This window comes from Eumetopias jubatus, unplaced genomic scaffold (assembly GCF_037043125.1).
Source record: "Eumetopias jubatus isolate StellerSeaLion01/CBP00866 unplaced genomic scaffold, mEumJub1_p1.0 scaffold_10, whole genome shotgun sequence".
Lineage (NCBI taxonomy): Eukaryota > Metazoa > Chordata > Mammalia > Carnivora > Otariidae > Eumetopias > Eumetopias jubatus.
This window is the reverse complement of record NW_028274816.1, coordinates 70,087,851-70,113,898: the sequence shown is the minus strand read 5'-3', so window position 1 is coordinate 70,113,898 and position 26,048 is coordinate 70,087,851. Positions and strand designations below refer to the sequence as shown.

General features: G+C 45.1%; 1 protein-coding gene across 3 annotated transcripts in view; it reads right to left on the bottom strand.

Moving 5' to 3' along the window:
* Positions 1–26,048, bottom strand: part of SPECC1 (sperm antigen with calponin homology and coiled-coil domains 1) — a 272,584-nt gene that overhangs the window by 94,545 nt on the left and 151,991 nt on the right. For all 3 annotated transcript variants that reach the window (XM_028089512.2, XM_088027946.1, XM_028089511.2), the window contains exons 4-5: positions 11,578–13,157; positions 710–917 (exon numbers count right to left, since the gene is read on the bottom strand). In XM_028089512.2, the coding sequence (XP_027945313.1) occupies positions 710–917; positions 11,578–13,157 (1,788 nt within the window). The remainder of the gene's footprint in view (positions 1–709; positions 918–11,577; positions 13,158–26,048) is intronic.

Here is a 26,048-nt window from a genome sequence, read left to right as displayed (position 1 = left end):
AAAGAAGCCAAATATTGGAGCCTCTTTGGTGATGAAGTGGCCAATCTCTAGAAGTTACTTGATATCCTGGCTTAATGGGACACAAGCTAGAACTGTTTTCTCCCTAGCCCATTGCTCAAATCCATCTGACCATCTGTCACCTGTCTTCCTACCCGTCGGATCCAAAAGACAACGCTCTGTCAATACCCGATGGGCGTGGGCAGTGGTGTGGCTCACACACAGTAGACCTAACACTCCAAAATGTGTTTGCTCTTTTTCACAATCACCCCGTGCTGCTGACTCGCGTTCAACAATCTTTCCTTCCACACCACCCACTTTTCCAGTTAAAGAGGTTAATCATTCTGCCTTTCTTGACTGCCATTCTTTTTTTTTTTTTTTTAAAGATTTTATTTATTTATTTGACAGAGAGAGACACAGCGAGAGAGGGAACACAAGCAGGGGGAGTGGGAGAGGGAGAAGCAGGCTTCCTGCAGAGCAGAGAGCCCCATGCGGGACTCGATCCCAGGACCCTGGGACCATGACCTGAGCCGAAGGCAGACGCTTAACGACTGAGCCACCCAGGCGCCCCTTGACTGCCATTCTTCCTACAAGACGGCCAAATATGAGGAAGGAAGACTTTTCACAACCATTCTCATAGACCCTCCCAGGCATTCGGTTCACATCGTGCTCACTCCTGATCCACGTCTGACCAGGGCTCGAGTTCACTTACTCTCTAGCTCACTAATGAGCTGGTTGTTATGTAACTTGACAGCCCGATGCTGTTCCACCTGATCTTCCAATTCAAATATGGTTTCCTTCATGTCTTTAATCTCCGCATCACTCTCTGACGCTTTCTCTTGCAGTTTCAGGCTGGTTCGGCTCAGTTGTTCTGCTTGATGATCACAGACCTCCTTCAAGTAAGAATAATCCTTTTCCACCTAGAATGAAAGAAAGGTTGCCTGGTCAGTTTACCAGGAAAGAGTTCCTCACCCATCAGCATCAGGCTCATCCATGCAACGGTGGAGGAAGCTCTTGGCATGTGCTATACCTGGTATAATTTCTGTATTCTTAGCCACGTAGATAGCCACGGCTATAAATTTTACAGAGAAACACGTTTACAGAGAAACGTGACTGAATCTGCAAACGGCCAAATATGGTGGAGCCTGTGTCCCTCCCTACAGGCATGAAGGAAGCTGCAGGTAGTTAGGTGCCCTGCGGTCCTGTGGCTGGGTGCAAGAGCGCTTCCCTGGGAGGCTCTTCTGGTACTGCACCCGGAGCGTTGGCCTGGATGCTGGCGGGAGGCTCCCCTCCTCACATCTGCTATGGCGCAGCGCCCTCTGCTGGGGAATCCAGGAACAATGCCCCCGAGACCCGACCGATCCCCTGCAAACGCCAAATGTCTTTAGCCATAAGGTACTAGCAGGTACAGTGTTTCTTTAGAGAAATGCGACATTCGTGTGACGGAGAACACCAGCGAAAGGCACAGAACTGAAACATGGGCATGCACCAGACACAGAGAAGTGGCACAGGACAGGCACTCATTTCACCTTTTCAATTCTGAATCATTAAACATTTTAAATACACAGAAAAGCACCCAGAGTGACAAGATAATAACCATGTGCCCAAACGGACTTCACAGTGATTATAATTTGCCACATTTGCTAAATATTTTTACTTTAACAGGATTTAAAGTCCCAACCTTCTCTCCTGCCCCAGAGAGTAATTCACATTATCCGAAAAGTGGTGTGGTTGTTGCTTGAACGGTTTTTCACTTTTACTGCATGTGAATGTGCCCGTGATAATACATAGTATTGTTCTGTTTAAAAAATTTATTTTATTTTTTGTTTTATTTTTAAGTAATTTAATCTCTGCACCCAACTTGGGCTCAAACTCACAACCCTGAGGTCAAGAGTCACATGCTCTGACTGAGCCAGCCAAGCGCCCCATTTTAAAACTTTTATACAAATCATATTATACTGTAATTTGGCTTTTGCAGTATACTGTCACACACTGTATTATACGGTAAGATGCTTTTGTCCTGTACTATACTATACTTCTTATGTTTTTGAAAAACTTTTTTTTGTAAGATTTTTATTTATTTGAGAGAGAGGATGAGATAGAGATAGAGAGCATGAGAGGGGGGAGGGTCAGAGGGAGAAGCAGACTCCCTGCTGCGCAGGGAGCCCAATGCCAGACTCGATCCAGGCACTCCAGGATCATGACCTGAGCCGAAGGCAGTCGCTTAACCAACTGAGCCACCCAGGCGCCCCTGTAAAACTTGTTTTTAACCGTGTTTTTGAGATGTAGCCACACTGATATCCACAATGTTCTGTCATTACTTTAAATGTTTCGTAGTATTCTGCTGTCAGAATATACCAATTATTTTAGTATGAACTCTGCCCCTTTTCTATAGTCCTTTAATTCATGTCACCAAATAGCTATATATTTACTAACTAATGTAAGGCTGGTACCTGATACATGTCTTCCTAGATTTGGGGGCATCTCCGTATACATGGGGGGCCCCCGAGTGAACATCCGACGAATGGATAAATGGCCACCGGACAGCAGGACCGCACTGTTTTTCAGTTGGGATGTTGTGATCGGGAATAAATAAAGAAGGAAGGAAAGAAACCGGGGGGAGAATGAGGAGACAACCAGCATGGGAAAGAACCAGAGCACGCCGCCTAGCTTAAGGGTGTGCACTGGTCTGTGAAACTGATATTTCAGTTATAAAGGTGCGTGGCTCCATACTGCACTAATGCGTCACTGTAGCTGCCGCGGGACATCGAGGGGCCCGGACTAACCTGGAGCCAGACCGCCAGACTTTAAATTCCAATTCTGCCCCCCTAAGCCGTGTATACAACATTAGATGACAGTATAACACAGGTCCGAGAGAACTACAACACGTGAGCCAGAGCCAAAGTCTTCGACCGGACGATAGCTACATAACAAACACAAGATGATTTTTAAGGAGAAAGGAGGCAACGTGTTTTACATACGAGAAGGTTGACGTCCGACAGCATCTGAAAAGCAGCCAGGGTGGGCGGCTTGTCAGCCCTGCCTCCTGAGTCAGACCGTGGCTTTCTGCAGAGCTGGCCGGGCTCCGTGTCAGGGAAGCCTCGGGCTGAGGGCCTGCTCACCTGGCATCTAGAAACATGCATGTTACTTGGGTGGGACTACTGTGGGCCAGGAGTGAAACTGGAGGGTGTAACCAGGGAACCAGAAGGATGAACACCCCGAGGTGGGAGGGGGGGTTCTCTCCGTGCAGCTGAGGCTGCTGGCCCCCCCAGGGCCCTGACCCAGCTTTACTCCCTTCGTGTTGGCTTGTCATGATCACAAGCACCAAATGGTAAGCAGAGCGGTGGGGAGGGGCCGCTGGGATGTGTGCTGCAGACGGCTGGGGCCACTGAACCCGTAAGTCAGTATGCTGTTTCAAATCACACACATCATTCTTCCTTCTTAATTTGGGAATCATTCTCTCAAGTTTAGCAATATATTCCAGAAAGCTCTGTTATGAAAACCACCACCACCACCACCACCACCACCAACAGAAACCCTTAAGTAACTTCATAATTTCTGCCTGCAGGAGCTTGCTGGGTAATAACAGGCAGCTATTTTCATATTCATTTTACAGATTAACAAATGGAGAGAGGGAGAAGTAAAGCCACTTGAAAAGAGTCCAATTTATCAGGTAGCTAGGGCCAGCACCTTGTACTGCCATGACCCTCTGGAGTTCTAGGTTGCCGTCCACAGGACTGGCCTTCCCACTGGCCAATCTTTTCGTTCAACAACTACGCTATCAGACAACCAGCAAGGTGATTTCCAATGTCTCCTTTTCAGAAAAGAAATCCCTTTCACGCACTCCAGGGAAGACCTCTCATCTTCAAAAACCAACTTGCTCTAGACATGGGGTGTGCAGAATTGCATTACAAACAGAGTCAAATGAATTTCCCCGGGGAGCCCCAGTCCCTCCTGGAGAGGGGTGGTTAGAGCCAGGCCCAGAGGCAGATGGCAGCAGAGACCACTCGGGACTCCCCCACCCTGCAGGGCTCAGCCCGGTCTCCAGCCTTCCAGGATGGGGGACACAGAGACAGGGAGAGCAGCTCTGAGAAGAGGCGAGACCCTTTCCCCTGGCTTGTGAGACGCTGAAACTGAGGAAAAGGTTATCTTCGAGGGTCCGCACTCCCAGGCACTGGAAACTACTCACGTCACTTCCAGGGTCGGGCCAACTTTCTGGCCTGAGAACTAGATGTTCTCTTCTGGCCACATTCCTGCTGTCTCCACCCCACAAGCTTCCCTGGTGACCTCCTACTCCCCTCAAGATCCAGGTTGTAAATCAAACAGAAGAACATGTCCTGATGACTCAGGGCTTCACTGTGAATTTCTCTATTGTGTTCTAATCAAGTAAAATTCTCCTCATTCACTGAGACTTGGAAGGTGGTTTTCTTCCGACCAAAACTCTTTGTCCTTAAGACTACAGTGTGTCGGAGTCCTCAGGTCTGCCTCGGATGTTTTTCTATCTCTTCACTGCCACGTAACCAGGAAGCAGCACAAATCAGCGATGAGGGGTAAGAGTTCTGGGGTCAGACCCCGCTTTGAACCCTGGCCTTCGTCAATTCATCAATTTAGCTAGTCGCCTAGCCATTCTCTGCCTCAGCTTCTTCAGATGCAAAAAATTAGATAACGACAATATCTCTAGCATAAAATTATGATTAAATCAGATTAAATGATCTAAAGGTTGAAGAGTGCCTAGCACATATAAAGCCCTAAAACATTATTATTAAAATATGATCATAAATTTTACTTTTTAACATATTCATAGCATTATAGCAGCTTCTCCCCTAATTCGGTTACAAGTGTCTCTGACATTCACTCATTTATTCAACAAGTATTCCCTGGATACCTAATATATGGAAGAAGTCACAATGTTAAAATTACACAGCTGATCCGTGAACAAGGGGAAGGGGGCGGTTAGGGTCACGAACCTCCCCACCACAGTCAGAACTTTATGACTTCACTAAACCAGAACTTTTGGCTCCACCAAAACTTAACCACTAATAGCCTTCTATTGACTGGGAAGCCTTATCGATAACATAAACAGTGGGCTGACATATATTTTGTATGTGATATGCATTATGTACTGTATTCTTACAATAAAGGAAATGAGAGAAAAGAAAATGTTATTTAGAAAATCATAAGGAAGAGAAAATACATTTACAGTACTGTACTTGCTGGGAAAAAAAGCCCACATATACAAGGACCTGTGCTGTTCAAGGGTCGGCCGTACAGAACGTCAATAAACTTGGAGTGATTGCTTTAGTAACTTCACCAGGAATAAGAATGTGTTATTTTTGTTGCGTTTGTTTTTACATCTAACTTGGTTCCTCCAAAACTCCTTTTGCTTAATTCTTGGCCCTGTTCCGAATATATACTGCTGATGGAGAGCCATATTTCATTCATGATGGCCAAAACTTGAACTTTTTTTTTTTTTTGTAATGCTGCCCCGCCAAGGTAGAGGAGAACATGCTAATTCGTTTACACTTTTGTTATGGAAAAAGAAAAATGGCTATAATAAACACTCAAAGAAGAGGGTAAAAATCTGTATTTCACTTTGGGAACTTCCTAGATTTTCCAGATGAATGCTCACAGAGGGGCTTCCCGAGTGCTCACCCAGGAGAAACAAATGCTGGGGCTTCGCAGACAAGTCCTAAGGTCAAGTGAAGGGAAGAATGGTGTTCAGGCGTAACGTCAGGAAAGATATGAACATGTCTAAAGGGAAAAATGGGCCCCTCAGAAGGGAAGGGGGAATCAGCCCAGGAATTCCAGAAAGGGAGAGCCCACACTTGGGTCTACGGGAGAAGCAGCGCCCCCTCCTCTGAGTTACATGGAGGCACAGGGGGCAGGAGCACAGATCCAGTGGGTCTGGTCCTATTGGCAAGACCACCCTTACTCAAACATCGGATGTCTCTTGGACAAACCCTCAGGTTCAGCTCCCACCCCCCTGCACAAGGTTGCAAGAGCAGAGCCCTACGGGGGGGGGGGGGGGGGGCGGGGAGGAGGTTGGGGAGCCAAGGGAGCCGGCAGTCACGCGACATGTGACTGCTGTGTGTCCTGGGCCACATGACTGTCATGTCTGACCTAATAAAGGACAAAAGGGCATTCTGGCTCTACAGAGGCCACTTCCTAAGCTCCAGCTCCTGGTGCACAGCAGACTTCAAGCTCTGCGCTACCAGGCTGGGGCCTGAGGCACAGTTCCTGAGCAACATCCCCCCTTGGAGGTTTCCCGGTGCAGAGCCTGCAGGCCTTTCCCCAAGCTGCCTGGACAAGTGTCTCCTCTTGACTTCTTCGGGAGAGCTGGAAAACAGGCTCTGTCACACAAATTTCTTTTCCTTTCCTTCCTTTTTTTTTTTTTTTTTGAGAGAGCGCACGTGCAAGGTGGGGGTGGGAGAGGAGGGGCAGAGGGTGAGGGAGAGAATCTTAAGCAGGCTCCACGCCCAGCTTGGAGCCTTAGATCGTGACCTGAGCCGAAACCAAGAGTCAGATGCTTAACCGACAGAGCCACCCAGGCGCCCCCACACAAGTTTCTTATTGCCTTCTTCCCAGCATGAAGTCACAGGACTCTGCTCTGCCCAGACAACTGATAAACTGTTGTCAGCCAAAGGCACTGGAGAGAATAGGGAAACGGTCTGAGTTGAAGACCACTGAAATGTCCATGTCTTCAGCCTGAACAATTCAACCATAACCGACTCTCCCAAGAGTACCCAGTGCATGATGCATGAAGGGGAAGTGGTCCCTACGTTCTCCTGAACTCCACCACATAGATTCACCAATACTTCTGAGCTCCTCCAAGACGCCAGGGATGGGCAGGCGGCTTTCATATGAGTGATCCTAGCCCATCTGCCGTGGGGACAGTGACCCAACAGAGCTGAGGGCCCATCTTTGTCACATCTTTCTCTCAAATCCTGGTTTTGCCACTTGTGACCAGTGGCCCCCCCTAATTAGTTAGGCCTGGTGACCAATACTGGTCACACAGGGATTACTGTACCCCTAGTTTCCCCTGACCACTCACAGCAAGTGTTTCTTTACAATCTCCTTTCTCCTCTGGAAGAGACACCTGAGTTTCTATAGTGAGAACTAAATTTCTAAGGATACCACCTGCAAGCTTTTGACCTTGGGGGGGAAGAATCAGTATTTTCTTTTAAAACTTCTGTGTTTCAAGAATGTTGTAAAAACATTCTAACTTGAAATCAAGATCCCGAAACAACTGAAAATTTGAACGTCAGAAAATCATAAACCTGGATTGCATTATTGTCCAGAAAACCAAGAATCTCATGCAACGACATGCTCCTTGCCGCTGGCTGGGGCAGCCGTATGAGAGGCTTACAGGAGGCTGAGCAATCAGGACTCTGGAAAGGAGACCCTTCCTCAAAGTCGTACGGTGGCACATTTTATAATCACCCAGGAAGCTGCCAGCAAAATTTCTGTCTTGGAGATTAGAGAAGCTGACAAGAATGGAGATACTAGCTGAAGACAAAGAAAGGAGAGGAATAAAAAGCCTCCAAAATAATCACAATGATTGTAAATGTCCTACCAATTTTCCATTTACTGTGGGGAACAGATCCATCTTGTACCCCCCCCAAAGAGGTAAATTTTAAGGCTTTTCAGAGGCTCTTCTCACAGTATCTGACTCATTTATGTAATTTAGCCAAACTGGAAACTTACATGGACTTACTACATCTATCAGATCATAGGATGGTTTGGTATTGCTTTTCACTCTCTGTAAATATGTGATCTTGTTATTTCTCATAATATTCATATTTTGCCAAGAATTAGAGTGGATGAATGAAGAGTTCGAGTAGAAGTTGTTTATCACCAAGAAAACTGCTTGGTGATGAACAGGACACTTACCTTGACATCTGCTTAAGGCAGTTAAACATGAAAGTTCTATGCAAAAATGTCTGGCGAGGCTATTGAGAACCTAAAAATTAGGATTTACCCCAGGAATGCACAGATGATTTAACACTAGACTACCTTAGAATATCTGTTATTGTAATTTATCTCATTAACAAGTAGAGAAACGACCGTGATCACATAAAAACTACTCTAAGATCATGGCAGATATATAAGATCTACAGTAGATGTAGAAAAAATTCAATCTCCAACTTTAAAAAAAAAAAAGCAAGCAAAATACTTGTATCACTCAATAAAAGGTACACAACAAGTGCTTACAACAGACATCCTTGATGAAATGTTGAAGGCACTCCCTTTAAACAAGGCCAAGGTCCCTCCACCACCACACCTCTATTCAGCACTGTGCAGCAGAGAGGGGCCTGCCCAAGGTCATAGACTGAACCATTAGCTAAGTCAGGAATACCCAAGCTTTCCACCTACCAATCCACCACCTTCCCATCCTTCATGATGGTCTTGTGCTGAAAGTGTTCCTGTTTCTTTGGGGCATGAGTCTCTTACATCTTATAACTTGAATTCATGGTTGCTGGTGGATTAGTTGATATCCTGCATTGGGGCTTCTACAGTAAGCTTCCAGGCAGCCTAGAAAGTCTGGGTTTTTACCTTTTCAAAGGTAACAGAAAAGGACAGGAAGGTTAGCACAGTTTACAACTCCACTGCAATTACAGATCGGTGCCCCTGCACACATAAGACAGCGCAAACTTAGGGGCGCCTGGGTGGCTCAGTCGGTTAAGGGTCTGCCTTCGGCTCAGGTCATGACCCTGGGGTCTTGGGATCGGCCCAAGTCAAGCTCCCAGCTCAGTGGGGAATCTGCTTCTCGCCCTCCTTCTGCCCCTCTGCCTGGCTCATGCTCTCTCTCTTAGATAAAGAAATAAAATCTCAAAAAAAAAAAAAAAAAAAGCACAAAATTACAGACCTAGGATCTCAATACATATAAAAGAAACTCCTATGTGACATGGTGCTTCACACACTCTTACCTCAGAATACCAGCTAGAGCTCTTTCATGCTACTGACCAATGTTTGATCATTCTAATCAGCAAGTAATATAAAAATATGGAATATATGAATAATATAACAGCTTGGTTTAAAACATACATGCTGTACCTTGTACTCCACAGAGAATGCAAACCTTTTTCCTTTTTCTCCAAATAAGACTTAGTATGTCCCAGAAAATGCTAAATTTTATTGTCTTCATGTAGCTAAAGCTTATATAATAAAGGGCAAATTCATACCTTTAAATGCTTTCATTATCAACCAAGAAATGACAGACTTAAAGAATTTTACTCAAAATACTAAGAAGAAACCAAGGAAATGTATAAAAGCAGAACGATAGGAGTAATAAAGATAAAAGCAGAAACAAACTAATCAAATAGATTTAACAGCAGAATTGATAAACTAATCCAGCCGGGTCTTTATTCAAGGAATGTGGAGTGACATACTTTATCCTTCTGAATAAGAAGATTAGATATTTTAACTATGTTGATACAAGTTTGTATGCATGCCTGAACGTGCATACACCGAGGAAACATCTGAAAAGACATACAGCAAAATGCTAGCTGCGTTTTTCTCCAAGTGGTGGGGTCAAAGGTAATATTAATTTTCTTCTTTCTAGGTTTCTGTAGTTTCTAAACCTTCTGTAATGAATACATAATTTCATGACCAAAAAAAGTAAAGCTACTGTGTTGAGATACTAAATGACTTCTTGGTGACACATACATTCAATGTAATGTCAATCAAAATACAAAGAGATAGATGAAGGACTGAGTTGGGGGACTTCAAGAAGGTCACCCGGGAGGTCAAGCTTTTTGCAACAGTGATGGAGGGGAACCCATCCCACAGACATTATAACTTAATGTAAAGCTATAATTACCACCTTAAACTTCAAAATGGGCACCTGGCTAGTACCTTCTAACAGGATTGCTTCCATACTTTCGATAAGATGTTGTAAGTTTAGAACACCGACAGTGATTAAAAAAACTCCTAACGCTACCTAACGCTCAGATCGTCAGACAGACAGCCCAATGCCACAATCCAGTTGCAACAGACTAATCTGAAGGCAGATGAAGCCATAGAGAAAAAAATCCCCCTGTGAGCTCCTGGCACAACTTGTCTCTTAAAACAGTGACAACCAAGGTAGGGAGTGGCTTCAATCTCTGTCACCTGGGAAGCCCTAACATCACAGCCCCAGAGCCTGGAGGGAAAGGGAAACAGGAAGCCACCTGTCCATACCTTCCTGGCATCGCTGCGAGCCAGCAGAATGTCACAGAATTACCAGCAATCTTCATCATGTGACCAAGTTCCAGACTGATTAAAGGATTATTTTTTAAAAATGAAATTGTGATCATTTAATTTCAGTGGGGGTTGGGGAAGATCTTTCCCGGTGAAGAAGGGGAGGAGAAGAGAGGCAATGAAGCCCAGATGTGAATGACCCAGCGACTCGATACCGAGCCCTGGCAGGGGTTCAGGAAAACAGACACCCTCATGGATCGGCTGGTGGGAACAAACCAGGATGGTATTTCTGGGGGGCAAACTGGCTGAAGGTATCGAGTGCCTTTAAAATGGTCATCCTCTGACACCGTAAGCCAATGTTTAGGAATTTTTCCTAAGGAAATGATCAGAGGGATATACAAAAATGTCTTTACAATATCAAAAGACGGGAAAAGAATATAAATGTTCAACAAACAGGCGACCAGTACATATGAAATATTTATATAAGAGAATACTGTCTGGCCCTAAAATCATGTTTCAAAGAGTAAATGAGGAGAATATTCTCAGAAAATATTAAATTAAAAAAGAGTATGTACAAGATTAGCCTAAAAATTTTTTTAAAAGATTCACTTATTTATATTTGAGAGAGAGAGCACGTGTGCACATGTAGGGGGAGTAACAGAAGAAGAAGAGAGAGAGAGAATCCCCAGCAGACTCTCCGCCGAATGGGGAGAGTTATGTGAGGCTCAGTCCCACAACCCTGAGACCATGACCCAAGCTGAAACCAAGAGTCAAACTCCCAACCGACTGAGCCACCCAGGCACCCCTAAAATTTTTTTTTTAACTCGTGGGACACACACACACACACACACACACACACACACACACACACACACACACACACAAATCTGAAAGAAAACACCAAAATAGTGGTTATATTATTACTTGGTAGGGAAATTAGGGATGATTTTAATTCTCTTGTTAGCGGTTAGCAGCCCAAAGCATGCTAACTGATCTGGGTAACTCTCTCTCATTCTGAGCCAGTTAAGACTCAGCTTATTTGCTACCTCTTCCAACAAGCCCTCCTGCACTACCTTCGTTTGCCCCCTATTATTCTAGGTGTTCCTCCTTGGCACGGGACTCTTGAGCTGTCCTCTATGATACTCTTTCTCCCTGCATCGTATTCACTCATTTGATTCACTATATCCCTGCTACACTTTGAACTGCCTATAGTCAGAAATTGGGGTGTTTCATTTTTGTACCCCCGGTCTGTCTGCAGCGGAACAGATCTTGAAGATGGAACGCTGGATTCGTGAATGAAATTGGTTGAGCTAAGGATTCTCGGCGCTCTGTGAATCTAAAGGTCAAAGAGGGGAAGGCTAAGAAGGATGGGCAAACACGGGCACAGAGGTACCTCCTTACCTTGGCCAGGAGGCTCGAAACATGTTTAATTTCACCATGGGCCTTCACTAATTCTTGCTTGAGCTCGGTGCAAGACAGCTCCAGCTGATCTTTCTCAGCTTGAGCGACTCTCAGCATTTCTTGAACCTCACGACCCTCTGCCGTGTGCCCCATGGGGCTGGTCTCCGTAGCTTTCTGCTTCTCATTCTCCAAATGAGCCTTCATCGACCCATGTTCCATCTGCAGCCCTTCGAGCGTGGCTTTACACTCTTCCAGACTTTGGGCCATTACGCCGTTATTACGCCGTTCCAGGTCCAGAAACCCATTCAGTTTTTCGTTTTCTTCCTTCAGGTGTTTAATCATTTCTAAAGCGCCTTGGTTTTCTTCCTCAACCTTCCGTAAGCTACAGGTCAGCTGCTGCTGAATGTTGAGCAACTTCTCTCTTTCAAAGCGACCCTGGTCAAGAATTTCTGCGCACTTCTGCTCCAGCTCAAGGATCTTTCCTTCTTGCGTGTTGGGCTCCTCATTCTTCACTCGCTCTTGTAAGAGATTTAGGAGTTTCTCGTTTTCCTGACTGAGCTGCTCGGCCCTCTCCCGATGCTGATGGAAGGATGTTTCTAAAATCGTCTTCTCGTCCACGAGTTTCTCATTTTCGGCCGTCAGTTCCTGCACCATTTGCTGCTGGTCTGACAGTTCTTGCAAAGTGGCCTGCAGCTCCTCCGCGGTGCTGTGGTGGTTTTCCTCCATCTTCTGTATCTTCTCCGTGAGGGAAGCCAGGGAAAGTTCGCTCACGTTGTTCGGGGAACTGCCGGTGGCCGAACACTTGGAGCTCTTAAAGGGGTTGCTGGTAGAGGACAGGGGCCGGGAGGGGGTGTCTGCGGTGATGTGCTCGAAATCAGAGGCATCCGGGGACAGAGAAGCTTTGGTAACGTCGCTGCTTGAAGAGCCTGACGTCCGTAACGCATTTTCATGTATGTTGTTCCTGTATTCCTCGATTTCACCTGACAACTGATTTCCAGTCGGGCTGCCGAAGCTTGACTCGTGAGTTATGGATGTTGGGCAGCTGCTCTCACCGGTGTGACTCACGCCTCCCTCGGAATTGGGGGAGTGCTCCAGGTAAGTCAGTTTCTCCCTCAAGGCCCGGTTTTCCTCCTCGAGATCTGCAAGCTCTTTCTGAAAATTCTTGTTCTTCTCCTCAAGAGCTTTTATCAAAGGTTCTGAGTCACTGGGCGAGGCGGATGTTCCGTCTAGATTGGAGTCTGAAGCCTCAGCTCCTTCGGTGCTTGCAGTCCTTTTCCCCTTGCATTTCTTCAGCTCACTTCGAAGCCTGTTAATTTCACTATCTTTCGCTTTGGCTTCTGCCAGAAGTTCCCGAACCTGGGACTCGAGCACGGCCTTTTCCCCACCTTCATGCTCTTGCTTGGGTCTCGTGGAAGTGGTCCTCAGGTGCTTAGTAGGGGTGGGTGTGCTGGAGGAAGCTGGACTGGACACTGACTTCCTGGGGTTGGAGGGACCGCGTGGCACAGTTCTCTCTCTTGAGACAGTTACTGAAAGTTCTCGAGGAGCTGGAATGCCCGTCCGTTTGGGTGTAGTCACAGCCCCTAAGGACAGAAGGAGTAGAAACCAATGAAACAAGGCACGCACTTTTATAAATGAAACCCAAGTGACTTCAGCTCACATGGGATAGTGAAGAGGGTGACTGTGCCCTCTACTCATATCCCATCCCCGCCCCCCCCCCCGCCCCGCTCTGCGTAAGTATTTGGGTCTGATTGGAGTTTCTGTGCCTCCCCCCACAGCCCTATACTCTGGGGGAAGCTGGACTCCAAGCCTGAGCTCCTCCTCATAAGCCACAGTTGCTGGTTCAAGGCATGGGCACACCCCTCAACCGAAGTCAACAGAACAGCAGGAGAGGGTTTCTGGGTGAGCTCCTAAAACATTACTGCACATGAGTAAGGGATCATGTAAGTCTGGGAATGGCTGCAATCACAAGAGGAAGGTGAGAATACAGAGTATAGAAAGAAGGAAACGAAATTTTTAGTAGCACTGTGGAGATACCCAATCAGTCAACCCTGGAACTTAGCCTAGAGCTGGCCTTCCAATGACATAAACCAATAAATACTCTTTATCCAAGTCACCTTAAATTGGGTTTTCTGTAACTCGCAGCTTAACGCATTTGAACCATAACCTTGGCAACTGAACAGCTTTTTGACAAAATGCAAGTTCATTCTGAATTTCTTAAACATTTTTTTTAAAAATTCACCAACATCTTGTGAATGAGCACAAATTTGACTAAGAAATCATAAGACACAAATCATACCAAGTTAAGACTAATCTAATCCAGTGACACACTGCTTTTATCATAGGTGGAAATGGTGTGCTTCTCTGTATTCAGAAAGACAAGAATAAATGGAGTGAGGACATATTACACGTATCTATGGCACAGTTTTAAATGTTAACGGGATTTACACAGTATGGAAATGACACAGAATTTAGAGTATTTATAATGGGAAATGGAAGGTAAAGAACTGTTCTCTATTTTGGTCTATCCTACATTACAATATTAAAATAAATTCTGGGGGTGAAAACCCAGACATTGATCTCCTATGTGCTCTAGAAATGAACCCACCTCAGAGGTTAAAGGGTAAATGAAAATTTTGGACCTACTTTACAAACTCAAAGACCCTTTGATGAATCAAGGCCGACTGCTATGATTTATCTAACTCTGCACGTTGGGTTGAAGGTCCTCATAACAAAGGACCCTAGAACGAGTCCCCAATCCCTGGGGCTCCACAAGGTAGGGGCTGGCGGGGGGATGCCCCCACAGACTGAGAGCAGTCCCCGTCCACAGGACAGAAGCAGAGCCCAACGTGGCACAGGAGCCCTAAGCCCCCTGCCAGGACTGCTGCTAAGGAGCACCTGCAGATCTGAGCATCCTGAAATCAGAGGTGATGATGTGAGGGCCAATGGCATTCACTGCTGTGTCTAACAGTCGAGTGCTTTTTAAAACTTTGATCATAAAGGCTAAGCTGGGGGCGCCTGGGTGGCTCAGTCGGGTAGGCAGCCAACTTGATTTTGGCTCAGGTCATAATCTCGGGGTCCTGGGATGGAGTCCTGCCCCTTGTCGTTGGGCTCTGCGCTCAGCAGGGAGTCTGCTTCTCCCTCTCCCTCTGCCCCCCCACCCCCGCTCATGCTCTCTCTTTCAAATAAATAAATAAAATAATTTAAACAGATAAAAGAAGTAAAAGCTAAGCTATCATACTAATGCACAGAAAAACTGTATTTAAAGTTTTTAAAGTAACTTTCAAACTAAGTTACTGGAAAGCTAAGGGTACTATGATACGCACTTAGTACTTTTAGGTGTCTGACTTGCATTCTACTTAGTGGAGAAAATACTCGGTGAAGAAAAGATCTATTTAATTATTCTTGCAAAATGAAGATAGCAATCACTCGGCAATAAAACGTTTTAGTAACGCTGGTTCTCTAGAATGAAGTAATCCTGGCGAGGGCCCCGACGGAAAGTGGAAGATGAACTCAAGTTTTGTTCGTCAGAACAGGCAGCCGGGAGGGTCCAGCCGGGAGGGTCCAGCACTGAGCGTCACAGACCCGCTGGCCATTCCTCATACAGCCCCTGAAACGAAGGCTCCTTTCAGCTATTCGTCAGTTCCGAAGATGGGCGGGGCTCAACCGGAACAGCAGATCAACTCTGTCATCACTTCCAGCCCAAGGGGAACTCCTCCCTTCTGCTGCCAAATCTCAGTTTATCCCCCACATAGGTGTACTACTTGCACCTTACCTAACTCTGAGGAATTATTTTTAATGTCCAAATACATTTGTGAAATACATCCAGCTGTGTATTATGAGACACACAATCCAGTCGTAGTTGTTACATCAGTTCGTTTTTTTTAATCCGTTCTGACACCTCATCGGCACCGAAGGAAGTCACTAGTATTAGTGATTTCCTAAGCTTTTTTTTAAAAGGCTCTTCCCAGCTTTGTACACATCATTTCCAAAACTGAAATTACCAGAGGTTAAGTGTAGAGGGTTGCGAAAATTCACTGTCAGACCAGACTACGATTAGTGCACGGCGGCTCACCCCCCGATCCGTGCGGATCTGCAAGTGCAGCCGTCCCACGTCAAGGGCATGGACGGCGAGTCCTATCGCTCAGAATGTAATCAGAAGGTTCTACTACTTGGAATCCACCTCAAGTACTGTGAGTGAAGAAGCCTCACTGCTGAGCAATACATCCTGGAACCCTGAAACAGGGCACACCACCTGACACATATGACACACCATGGCAAGGGGGGCACAGAGGTGGCCAGAAGCCTGGGGCCGATAGAGCAGGGACAGGTTTGGCTGCTACTCCTACTTCTTGGGTCTTTTCCCCATTCTCCCACCAGACCATCACTTGTGCCTACGGAGGCTAGCTGTCTAACTGCATGAAGTTAAAATAAAAGCAAGCTCCACCTCAAGATTGGGAAGACTAATATGATTTAAAAAACCATGTTTGATATGTTAGATTTTAAAATGCCAAATGAGGGGCGCCTGGGTGGCTCAGTCCGTTAAGCGGCTGCCTTCGGCTCCGGTCATGATCTCAGGTTCCTGGGATCGTTGAGCTCCCTGCCTTCTCCCTCTCACTCTGCTCCTCCCCCTGCTTGTGCTCTCTCTCTCTCTCTCTCTCTCACTCACTCTCAAATAAACAAAATCTTTAAAAGAAAAACTTATTTAAAATGTCCTCCCCCCTTTTCTTTTCTGGTAACCAACCAGTCACAGTCCCTAAAACCTGCTAACTGGTTCTGGAAATGTTTCCATATTTTTCCTTTGTTTTCCTTTTGGTATGGATCCAGTCCAGGTCTTTAAGAATGTTCTGTCTGAATTTCTGAACTGTGCTCACAGGTCCTACTGATGCCAGTCTCTCCGAGCTTGGAGACGTAATGGACCAATAGCCCTTAAATAACTTGCTCGCTGTTCTGTTCCAGAATCTGTAAGCATTCCTGCCTGCTGCATCAATGTCAAACTTCTTCCCTGGGCTTTCAGGGTCAGGCATAATAGCATCCAAATCAACATATCCAACCTTTTCACTTTGGGTTTTTTTTCCCCCCCTCCAACATACCTATTTAACCCATTCAATGTCTCCAGTATACCTATGGCTTATTGAAATAGCACTTCCTTTCCACTGGATCCTTCTGGTGGGCATTTAAACAAGATTAACTCTCTTCAATTACAAAAAAAAAAAAAAAAAAAGAAAAGAAAAGAAAACATCAGGGGCACCAGACTGGCTCAGTCAGTAGAGCACGTGACTCTTGATCCTGCGGTTGTTGAGTTCAAGCCCCATGTTGGGTGTAGAGATTGTTTAAAAATAAGATATTTTAAAGAAAGAAATCTGGAGTCCACATCGTCCTCCAGCTAATATCTGATTAGCTTCCCTTCCCCTGTCATTTACTCCTCTACCCACTGCCATGACTCAACCAAAACCCTGTCTGCTGAGGCCACTGACGACCTCCATGTGGACCAACACAACGAACATAATCAATCCTCTCAGCAGAGCTGGTACAATTCCTTCCTTTCTGAAGCATGCTTCTGATGTCCCGCTCTCTTAGTTTGTCTCTTGGCTCAGCAGCGGTCCTCTGTGCCTCTCCTTTGCTGGCTCCTCTTTCTCTCTCTGCTTCTACTTGTCAGAAGCTTCAGACCTAGGTCCTGGGCCTTTTTTCTTATTACAAATTCTTTTCCTGGTGATTCTACTCCATCTCATGATCTTAAAATACCACCTATATACTGATGACTCCCTAATTAACTCTCTTATATGGACCTCCCATCTGAGCAACAGATCTGAATATCAAACTACTTACTCAATAAACATAATCAAATTACAACAAAAAGTACCTCTAGTTTAGATCAAAGGCATAAGGGTAGACCAAGAAAGAGAGAACAGAATGTGCAAAAGGCCTGGAGTGCAGAGAGCCCTGGCAAGGAGGGGACTGATGCGGAAGGCTCATTTACAGAGGGTTCTCAAGGAAGGCCTCACTGACATAGCTTGAGACTCAAGGTAATATACACCCATTACAACAAGGCCGGGATACTTGGAAGGAAGAAAAAGACAGCACAGGAAAAAGCTCTCAAATTTTTTAAATACTTTTTTTTTTTAATTAAAAGATTCAGTAGAAGGGATGGAATACTGAATTCTCAGAGGCAACAAAGCAAATGCCTTCAAAGTTCTGAGGGAAAATGATTTTCAAACTAGAATTCTATACCCAACCTAACTATAACCAATCACAGAGGTAGAAAAAGCATTTTAAAACATAAGAAAACTAAAAAAAAATTAAACAGTAACACTCTTTCTAAGTAAGTTATTTGAAGATGTGATCCAGGAAAACAAAGGAGTAAACCAAAGAAAAAGAGGGTGAATGATGATCCTGGGAGAGCAGAGGTTCTAACAGAGCAAACCAGTCAAGGGAAGTCTCAAGATAATACCCACAGAGCAAGTCTGGAGAACAAATCCAAACCGAGTCAAGAGGATGAAGTGCCTCTGAAGGGAAGTTTCTTTGAAAGAACATCTGACTGGATGAAGAGTATGAAAGAAAAAATGAGGATACAATAAAAACAGTGAAAAAAACCAGAAACTTCATAAAAACAAGAAGTTGCATAAGAAAGGTCACAAAATCATAACACATGACTTTACTTTGCAGGAAATATATATATATAGTCACAATTACATTGGTACTACTTCAATTGACCTATACACAAAGTATGCAAGACGATTTTATAGAACATTGGAATATCATCCCAGCTAGCAAAAAAGGTTAAAGTAGAGGGGCGCCTGGTGGGCTCAGTCGGTGACTCAGCATGTGACTCCTGCTCTCAGGGTTGTGAGTTCAAGCCCCACACTGGGTGTGGAGATTACTTAAAAAAAGATTAAAAAGCTTAAAAAAAAAGTGAAAGTACAAATGAAAGAAACCGGGAGGTAAAAGACAGGTGGAAACAGCTGGTAGAAATGGTAGTGACAATAATATCTAACCACATCTTACAAAAGGAGAGTCAAAGATACTATAGACAACTGACAAAACAAGAAATAAAGATGGAAAATGTTACTGAAATAAAAGACGTAACCAAGAAAGGAACTTAAAAAAGTGATATTAAGACTCTAGGAGGAGGTGAAGTTATGAGTTAAATCCTCATCCGTCAGAGGAGGAGTCAACAAAATGTCTAAATTTGAAAAACCAAAAAACAGCTATGTCAGGAGAATGAGAAGACAAACCACAGACTGGGAGAAAATACTTGCAAAATACATCAATGATAAAGGGCTGTTTTCCAAAATATACAAAGAACTCAAGAATAAGAAAACGAACAACTTGATTAAAAATGGGCAAAATACCTGAACAGACACCTCGCCAAAAAAGATACACAAGATGGCAAACAAGCATATGAAAAGATGTTCCACACCACCTGCGATTAGGGAGCTGCAAATCAAAACAACGAGAGACCGCTACACACCGATGAGAATGGCTAAAATCCAAAACGCTGACACCTCCAGCTGATGAGGACGTGGTGCAATACGAACTCTCATTCATTGCTGGTGGGAATGCAGAATGGTGCAGCCACTGGGGAAGAAGGTTTGGCAGTTCTTTACAAAACTACACACACTCTTGCCATGATTCAGCAATCGCATCCCTTGGTATTTACCCAAACGAGTTGAAAAGTCATGTCTACAAACAAACCGGCACAAAGCTGTTTACAGCAGCTCTATTGATAACTGCCAAAACATGGAAGCCACCAAGATGTCCTTCAGGAGGTGACTGGAGAAACCGTGATACATCCAGGCAACGGAGTATTATTCAGTGCTGAAAAGAAGTGTGCTATGAAGCTACATAAAGAGGGAGGAAGCTTAAATGCAGATTGCTAAGTGAAAGCAGGCAGCCGATCTGAAAAGGCTATATACTGTATGATTTCAACTACCTGACATTCTGGAAAAGGTAAAGCTATGGAGACAGTAGAAAGATCAGTGGTTGCCAGGGGTTGGGGGAGAAGGAAGAACGAACAGGGGGAGCGCAGAGGATTCTTAGGGCAGTGAGTCTATTCCGTATGATACTATAATGGTGGATACATTTGTCCAAACCCACAGAATGTGAACCCTAATGTAAACCATGGACTCAGGGTGACTGTGATGGGTCAACGTCAAGTGCATGAGCTGTAACAATTGTACCACTGTGGCGAGGGACGTTGATGGTGAGGGAGGCTGTGCATACTTGTGTGGGGGGACGGGGGTTGTATGGGCACTCTGTGCTTTCCCAGTTTTGCTGTGCCCAAAACTGCTCCGAAAGCCTATTTAAAAAAAAAAAAATACGCAGTTTACGCAAGCACACGTGGTTAACTTTGAGAAGTGGGACAACAAATGGGAAGTACACGTGTAGGGCAAGAGCAGTTTTGCTTTTCATGAGAAGGGCCCTGCCCTAGTTCATTTTCTAACCTGTGCATATACTATTTGTATAACGAGAATGGAGAAAAAGAAACGGGAATGTTTGCGAATACGGCGAGGAAGTAGGTAATCAGCAGTCAGTTGGTTTTACGGGCAGCACTGTTCCTTTGGACTTAGAACAAGTGAGATAAAAGAAAAAAGTCTGAGGTGACACAGCAAACAGAGGCACAGCCATAAGGAACTAAGTCTTGTTATCAAATCTCAGGCCCCACCTAGCCTGTGGCCGAAAAGCAGTTTTTTCCTAGCTGGACTACCCTCTGGGGAGTTTCAGTGGAGGGTTTTCTAGACATTCATATAGCTCATATTAAATTTAATGGAAACTCCTCTGCAAACCAAACAGAGGAAAAAAGCACAAAAGAATCCTACACAGACTAATGAACCAAATTACTTGCTCGTTTTGCTGCTTATGCTAAAAGCAAACAGCAGGGTCCACATTTAGAGATGGTTTTTGTAATAGCATAAAAGTTTTCTGTCTTGTCTTCATTTTGCCCCCTCCCTTTTTTTTCCCTCAGAATGCCAAATTAATTTTGCTCGCACTCCACTTGCTCAGCAGCTTGGGTGAGAGTTTAAAACACTTGTAAATCAGCATCCTTCTCTTTCCCACATAGTCACACTGTTCCACAGCCACCGTGAACGGTGCTCCAGATGGGAGAGGGCCTCTGAACAAAAGCCCCCTAACACTCAGAAGGGGATCCGGCCCCGGGAGGACACAGTGACCACTCTGTGCTGGGTTAAGGGCAAGATAAGGCAGGAGACAAAGCGGCAGTGTTAACAAGAAGAGATAATGGCACGGACTGAACAGTTTCTTGCAGGCGGCCCACACAGCCGGGTGCTGGCATCTTCAGAAGAAAGCCAAAATGCAAAACGGCTCTGGAAGGGCAGCTCCCAACATGCCATTTGAAAAGCGCAGAGCAGGCGGGGACGTCTCCTTTCCATTGAAACTGAAGTGGCCCGGGGAACGGTTGGTCCCACAATTCACTCTGCGTGCTGGGTGAGCCTCCTGGCCCATTGTATGGGCCAAATGAAATCTTCATTCCCTAACTCAAGAGATTGGCACCTCTGCACAGGAGGTGCACCCCCAGGGTCCCTAGGCAGCAAACACTAAGGAGGAGGAGCTGAGGGCGGTGGGGCTTTAGTGAACTGGAAGATCTGCCTCTTTATGTGCAGCCTTCCTTTTGGTAGAGATGAGAAAAGATCCACTTCCCAGTTTATAAGTCTTTTGGGGGGGGGGTGGAGCCCAATGCAGGGCTAGAACTCATGACCCTGAGATCAAGCTTTGAGCTGAGATCGAGAGTCAGATGCTTAATCGACAGAGCCACCCAGGCACCCCTACCAATTTGTGAGTCTTGACCCATTCTAGATCACACTTTAGCTCTGACTCCCTAAAATTATACACTTGGCTCACTGATAGCTCCATGCCTAGCAATCAGTGAGAAACTTCCAAGTGACACCATTAAAAGACACCAAATTCAGCTGAATTTGCAATTACAGAAATTTGAGAATTAGGTGGACCGGGTGTGCCGAAATAGGTTTATCTAGATTACCATCACTTTTTTCTGTTCTTTTTTCTTAAACCACGCATAGGTCAAAACGTAGAACTTTGAGGAATTGACCACATTCTTTAAATTAGGAGTTCACGATGCAGGAAATGGTCATACCAGTTTGTTTGTGTAGTGCTCTGGCTTTCGAAGCATTTTTCATACACGTTAATTTGAGGCTCACAAAAATCATTTGGCAAAGTATTGTTATCTTCATTTTACGGATAAGGAAACCGAGACTCCGAGAGGCTTCACAATTTGCCCACGGGTCTCACAATAAGTACATCTTCCAATACCTAAGGAACCACAAAATCGTATTATTTCAGAACTGGAAGAAACAGAGAAATCATGCAGCCTAATCTTTCAAACCAAGTAGTAGTGAGAGCATCCGACCTCTGTTGCTATTTACCAAAGTCTCACGTGCCAGTTACCAAAGATTTTCAGGGAAAGAGAACCCAGCATTAGACAGCCCTTTCCACTGTGGGAGGCTCAAAGAGCTGGACAATCCTTCTTTATATGTGGCTGAATTCGATCTTCATGAACATGGCACATGCTGGTTCCAGGTCTGAGACAATCTGGAACCACAAAGAACAAAAAGACTGCTTCTTCCACATCACATCTGAATGTGAAGGCAGCCCTTTGTTTGTCCTTGGGTTTCTATTCCGTAAGCAGAGCACTCCTAATCCTTCCCACCAGGCCTCACGGGACCCGGGGTCATTCATCGGGTGGACTGCCTGGTGAGCCTCTGATTTAGCAACATCCCTCTGAAATGTTACCCAGAATCTCAAAAATGCTGCAGATGTGGTCACTACGAGCAAGGAATCTCCTAGTCACAAGGGAACACCCGACTCAAGTCTGCAACAATCAATGAGACATTTCTGGCTCACGCAACTGGAACTCTGGGGGCAAGTCCGGCTTTGGGTCCAGCACAACTGAAATATGTTCTCGTGGCCCATCACCCTCCCCTCCCCTGCTCCTGCGTTCCTCAACAGGCCAACTTGCCTCACGGCAGGGGGAGGCCTGGACAGTTCCAGGCCTCACATCTGCATACCATCACACCAGGGAAGACAGCTAGGTCCCTGCCAGAGGCCCCAACAAATGTCTCCTCGCATCTCATTCGGCCTGGGCCTCTACCCACCTCGATTCATGAAGGTCAAGGTGATAACACTGAATCACTGAAAGCAGGGGAAATTGGGGGAATTCTCCAAGGAGAATTCCTGACAGGAATGCCTGTTAGCAGATGCTGGGAACAAACCTCAAACGAATCGTGCCCACGACACGGTCTGGCCAACGCTGGGGTAGTTTCCCAGTGGTACAGTGCGTGGGTGTAATAATGCAACATATAGAAAATGGTATAGTACACCAGATTAAAACAAACAAAAAAGGCTCCAGACCCCAGTGGGGGATATTAGGTGACAAATGAAAGTTGTGTATACTGTTTAGCAAGTTACCACTGTTTCAGGACAAAGATTCCCCATAACTTCATGGCTAGAAAGAACCATTTTATTTTGCAGGTCAGGATTTGAGGAGAGGCTTGGCCAGGCTGTTCTAACTTAGTTCGAGGCTCTCAGCTGGTGGCAGTCCTACGGTCGCTGGGGCTCAGTCACCTGAAGACTGGCTGGGCCGGACATGCCAGCTGGCTCGCTCGTATGGCAGACAGGTCAACCAATGCTGTCACATGGGAGTGGAGCTGGTCCCTTGGTTGGAGCACTGTGGGGTGGGGGGCCTCTCCAGCAGGGTGGTCTTGGGGTAACTGAACCTGTTATAGAATGGCTCGGGGCTCTGGGGGTCTTTCTGCACACAAGGGGGGGGGTCACTGCATGGCCTCTTATAAGCCAGCCTCGGCAGTCACACACGGTCCTATTCCACCGGCTGAAGCATTCCTAGGCCTGCCCAGATTTAAGGCTCACATTCCTCGACGGAGTCAGTGGGAAAGTCACAGGATGCAAGAGTGCGTGGGGTGGGAGGCAGAGACTACAACTCATCATGCCTCACTAGGCTGATGACACAGTTCTCTCTCACAGAGCCATTAACTGTGTGCCTCTGTTTCCCAAACTGGTGTTCTCCTCGTTAAAACGTCGAGACATGGAAGTCAATGTTAATTCCGCTGACAATCTGCCAGTTCCAGAGACACTGAAGACAGTGGGAAAGTTCACTCTGGTAAATTACAAGATTCTCAGTGTTTGGCACTTTATTGGGCAAGCTGGCTCTAGTCCCATTTCTTCAGTACAGTGAGAAGAAGCAGAGGCATGTGGCTCGGTGGGTTAAGTGTCCAACTCTTGATTTCAGCTCAGGTCATGATCTCAGGGTCGTGAGACTGACCCTTGCGTTGAGTGTGGAGCCTGCTTAAGATTCTCTCTCTCCTTCACCCTCTGCCCCTCCTCCCACCCCTGCTCCCTCTCTAAAAAAAAAATAAATAAAAATAAAATATATATATATATATACACACACGTTGCTGCTTCATCGTGTTCTTCAAAATCAAGCTTTAAGAGTGATGAAAATATGTTTGGCGTTTCACCACAAAAAGAATAAAATGAACCTTCCCTTATCCTTGACTTATTTCATTAATATTTTTAATTTAAAGAAAGAAAAACAGCCCTCTCCTATGTATAACTTATTCTGCACCGGATACCTTACATGTTTTAGCTCATTTAAACCCTTCATAGCAGCTGCTGATTTTATATTACCTGGCAGGAAATGGAGGCATAGGTGGGCGCAGATACCTCGCCCGGGGTTACACGGCTTGAGCTTGGGATTCGAACCCAGGAAAACGCTGGTCTCCCAAGTTCATACTCTTAGTCACCAAACTCTCCCCTCTGCAAGTAGAAATAACAACGCTCTTTCCAAAACTGACATAATCAAAATTCCCTACTTTCCTGAGATATGCATATATGAAGTATGAGATACGGAAAGAATGTGTTCTTCCATGCCGACACAGAGCGAGGCTCGTTGGTCTTTTGTTTGGGGTCATAACGTGGATATAGGACGTAAAACTGTAAACTTGCCTTTGTGACTTCTACGCTTTCACTAGAATATACAGCATTTATAGCCTTCCGGGAGAGTGGAAATAGACCTAACTTGTTCTCTTTAATTATACAGTAAGTACTTCATAGGAAGGATGAACTGCAATTTATTCAACCAGTTCCTGCTGAGGAACATTGATTGTTCCCAGATTTGGGCCACTAAAAAAAGTAGTGCAATTAACAAACTTTTTCTCCATTCACTACATCCTCAAGTACTGGTGCTTTTACTTCTAGAAGACAGAATCCCCCAGAACGGGGTTGCTTTGTCAAGGGGAACACGTACCTCCAATCGCAATAGCTACTGCTGGATTGTTTTCCAGAAAGATTACAACCATCCACGCTGCCACCGACAACGCACAGGAATAACTTTGTCTCTACACCCTGATCGGCTACTGGAAGTTACTACTCTTTTTTGATGGGTGAAAAATGCTTTCGTTTGACTTGAATTTCTCTGATGATAACCGATGTTCAGTATCTTTGTTTCTCCTTTTTCTTCTTTTCTTTTTCTTTCTTCTTCTTCCTTCTTCCTCCTCTTCTTGCACTGAATTGCTTATCATTCTATTGCCAATTTGACCTGTACTACCATCTCTTTTGGTAGTTTATCCTTATCTGTTTATGGTCGTACCTCATAGATTCAGGACATTTTGCAATATTTCCCCCAGATTATTACCTATGTCCACGCAGAGGCTGGATATACCTCAGTATTTCTTCTCTTTTCCTTTCTCAGTAACATGACTTTTCTGGGGGCGCGTGGTTTCAGAATAAGGACATTCTCCAGCCTCTTTTGCAGCTGGGGGCGGCTGGGTAACCAAGTTCCGACCTACTGGCTCCAGTATCTTCTGGAGGCTGTCCTTACCAGTGCTCACCCCTTTCCTCCATTCTGCTGCCTGAAATGCACATGCCACATGTGGGACCCTGAGTTCAGGACCTCACCTAGCACAGCCAGATGTCAGCAAGAACCAAAGCCCAGCACCTTCAAGCCCCAGGCCAGCCTGGACCACCAACCCAGACTTTTACCTAAGAGATGAACTTGGGTCTTGTTTAACAAAATGCAAACTCCTTGGCCAACTTGAGTAGGCCTTTGTTGCTATAGATAGTCAAATCCCTACTTTAATTTATATATTATTCGTATATAGTTAACATGTAATGTGTATGACATATTATACATAAACCATGTACTTTAATAAATTGCATATTTCTTTAATATGTTAATATAATTACATATAATACCTTATTGCCTTATATAATATAGATTAATGTATTAAACTATTTATATGTACATATTTAAAATCATATTATATAAAATATATTCATTTAGAAATACTGATCCCACACTCATATTTCAAGAACTTTTTTTTTTAAAGATTTTTATTTGACAGAGAGAGACACAGCAAGAGAGGGAACACGAGCAGGGGGAGTGGGAGAGGGAGAAGCAGGCTTCCCAAGGAGCACGGAGCCTG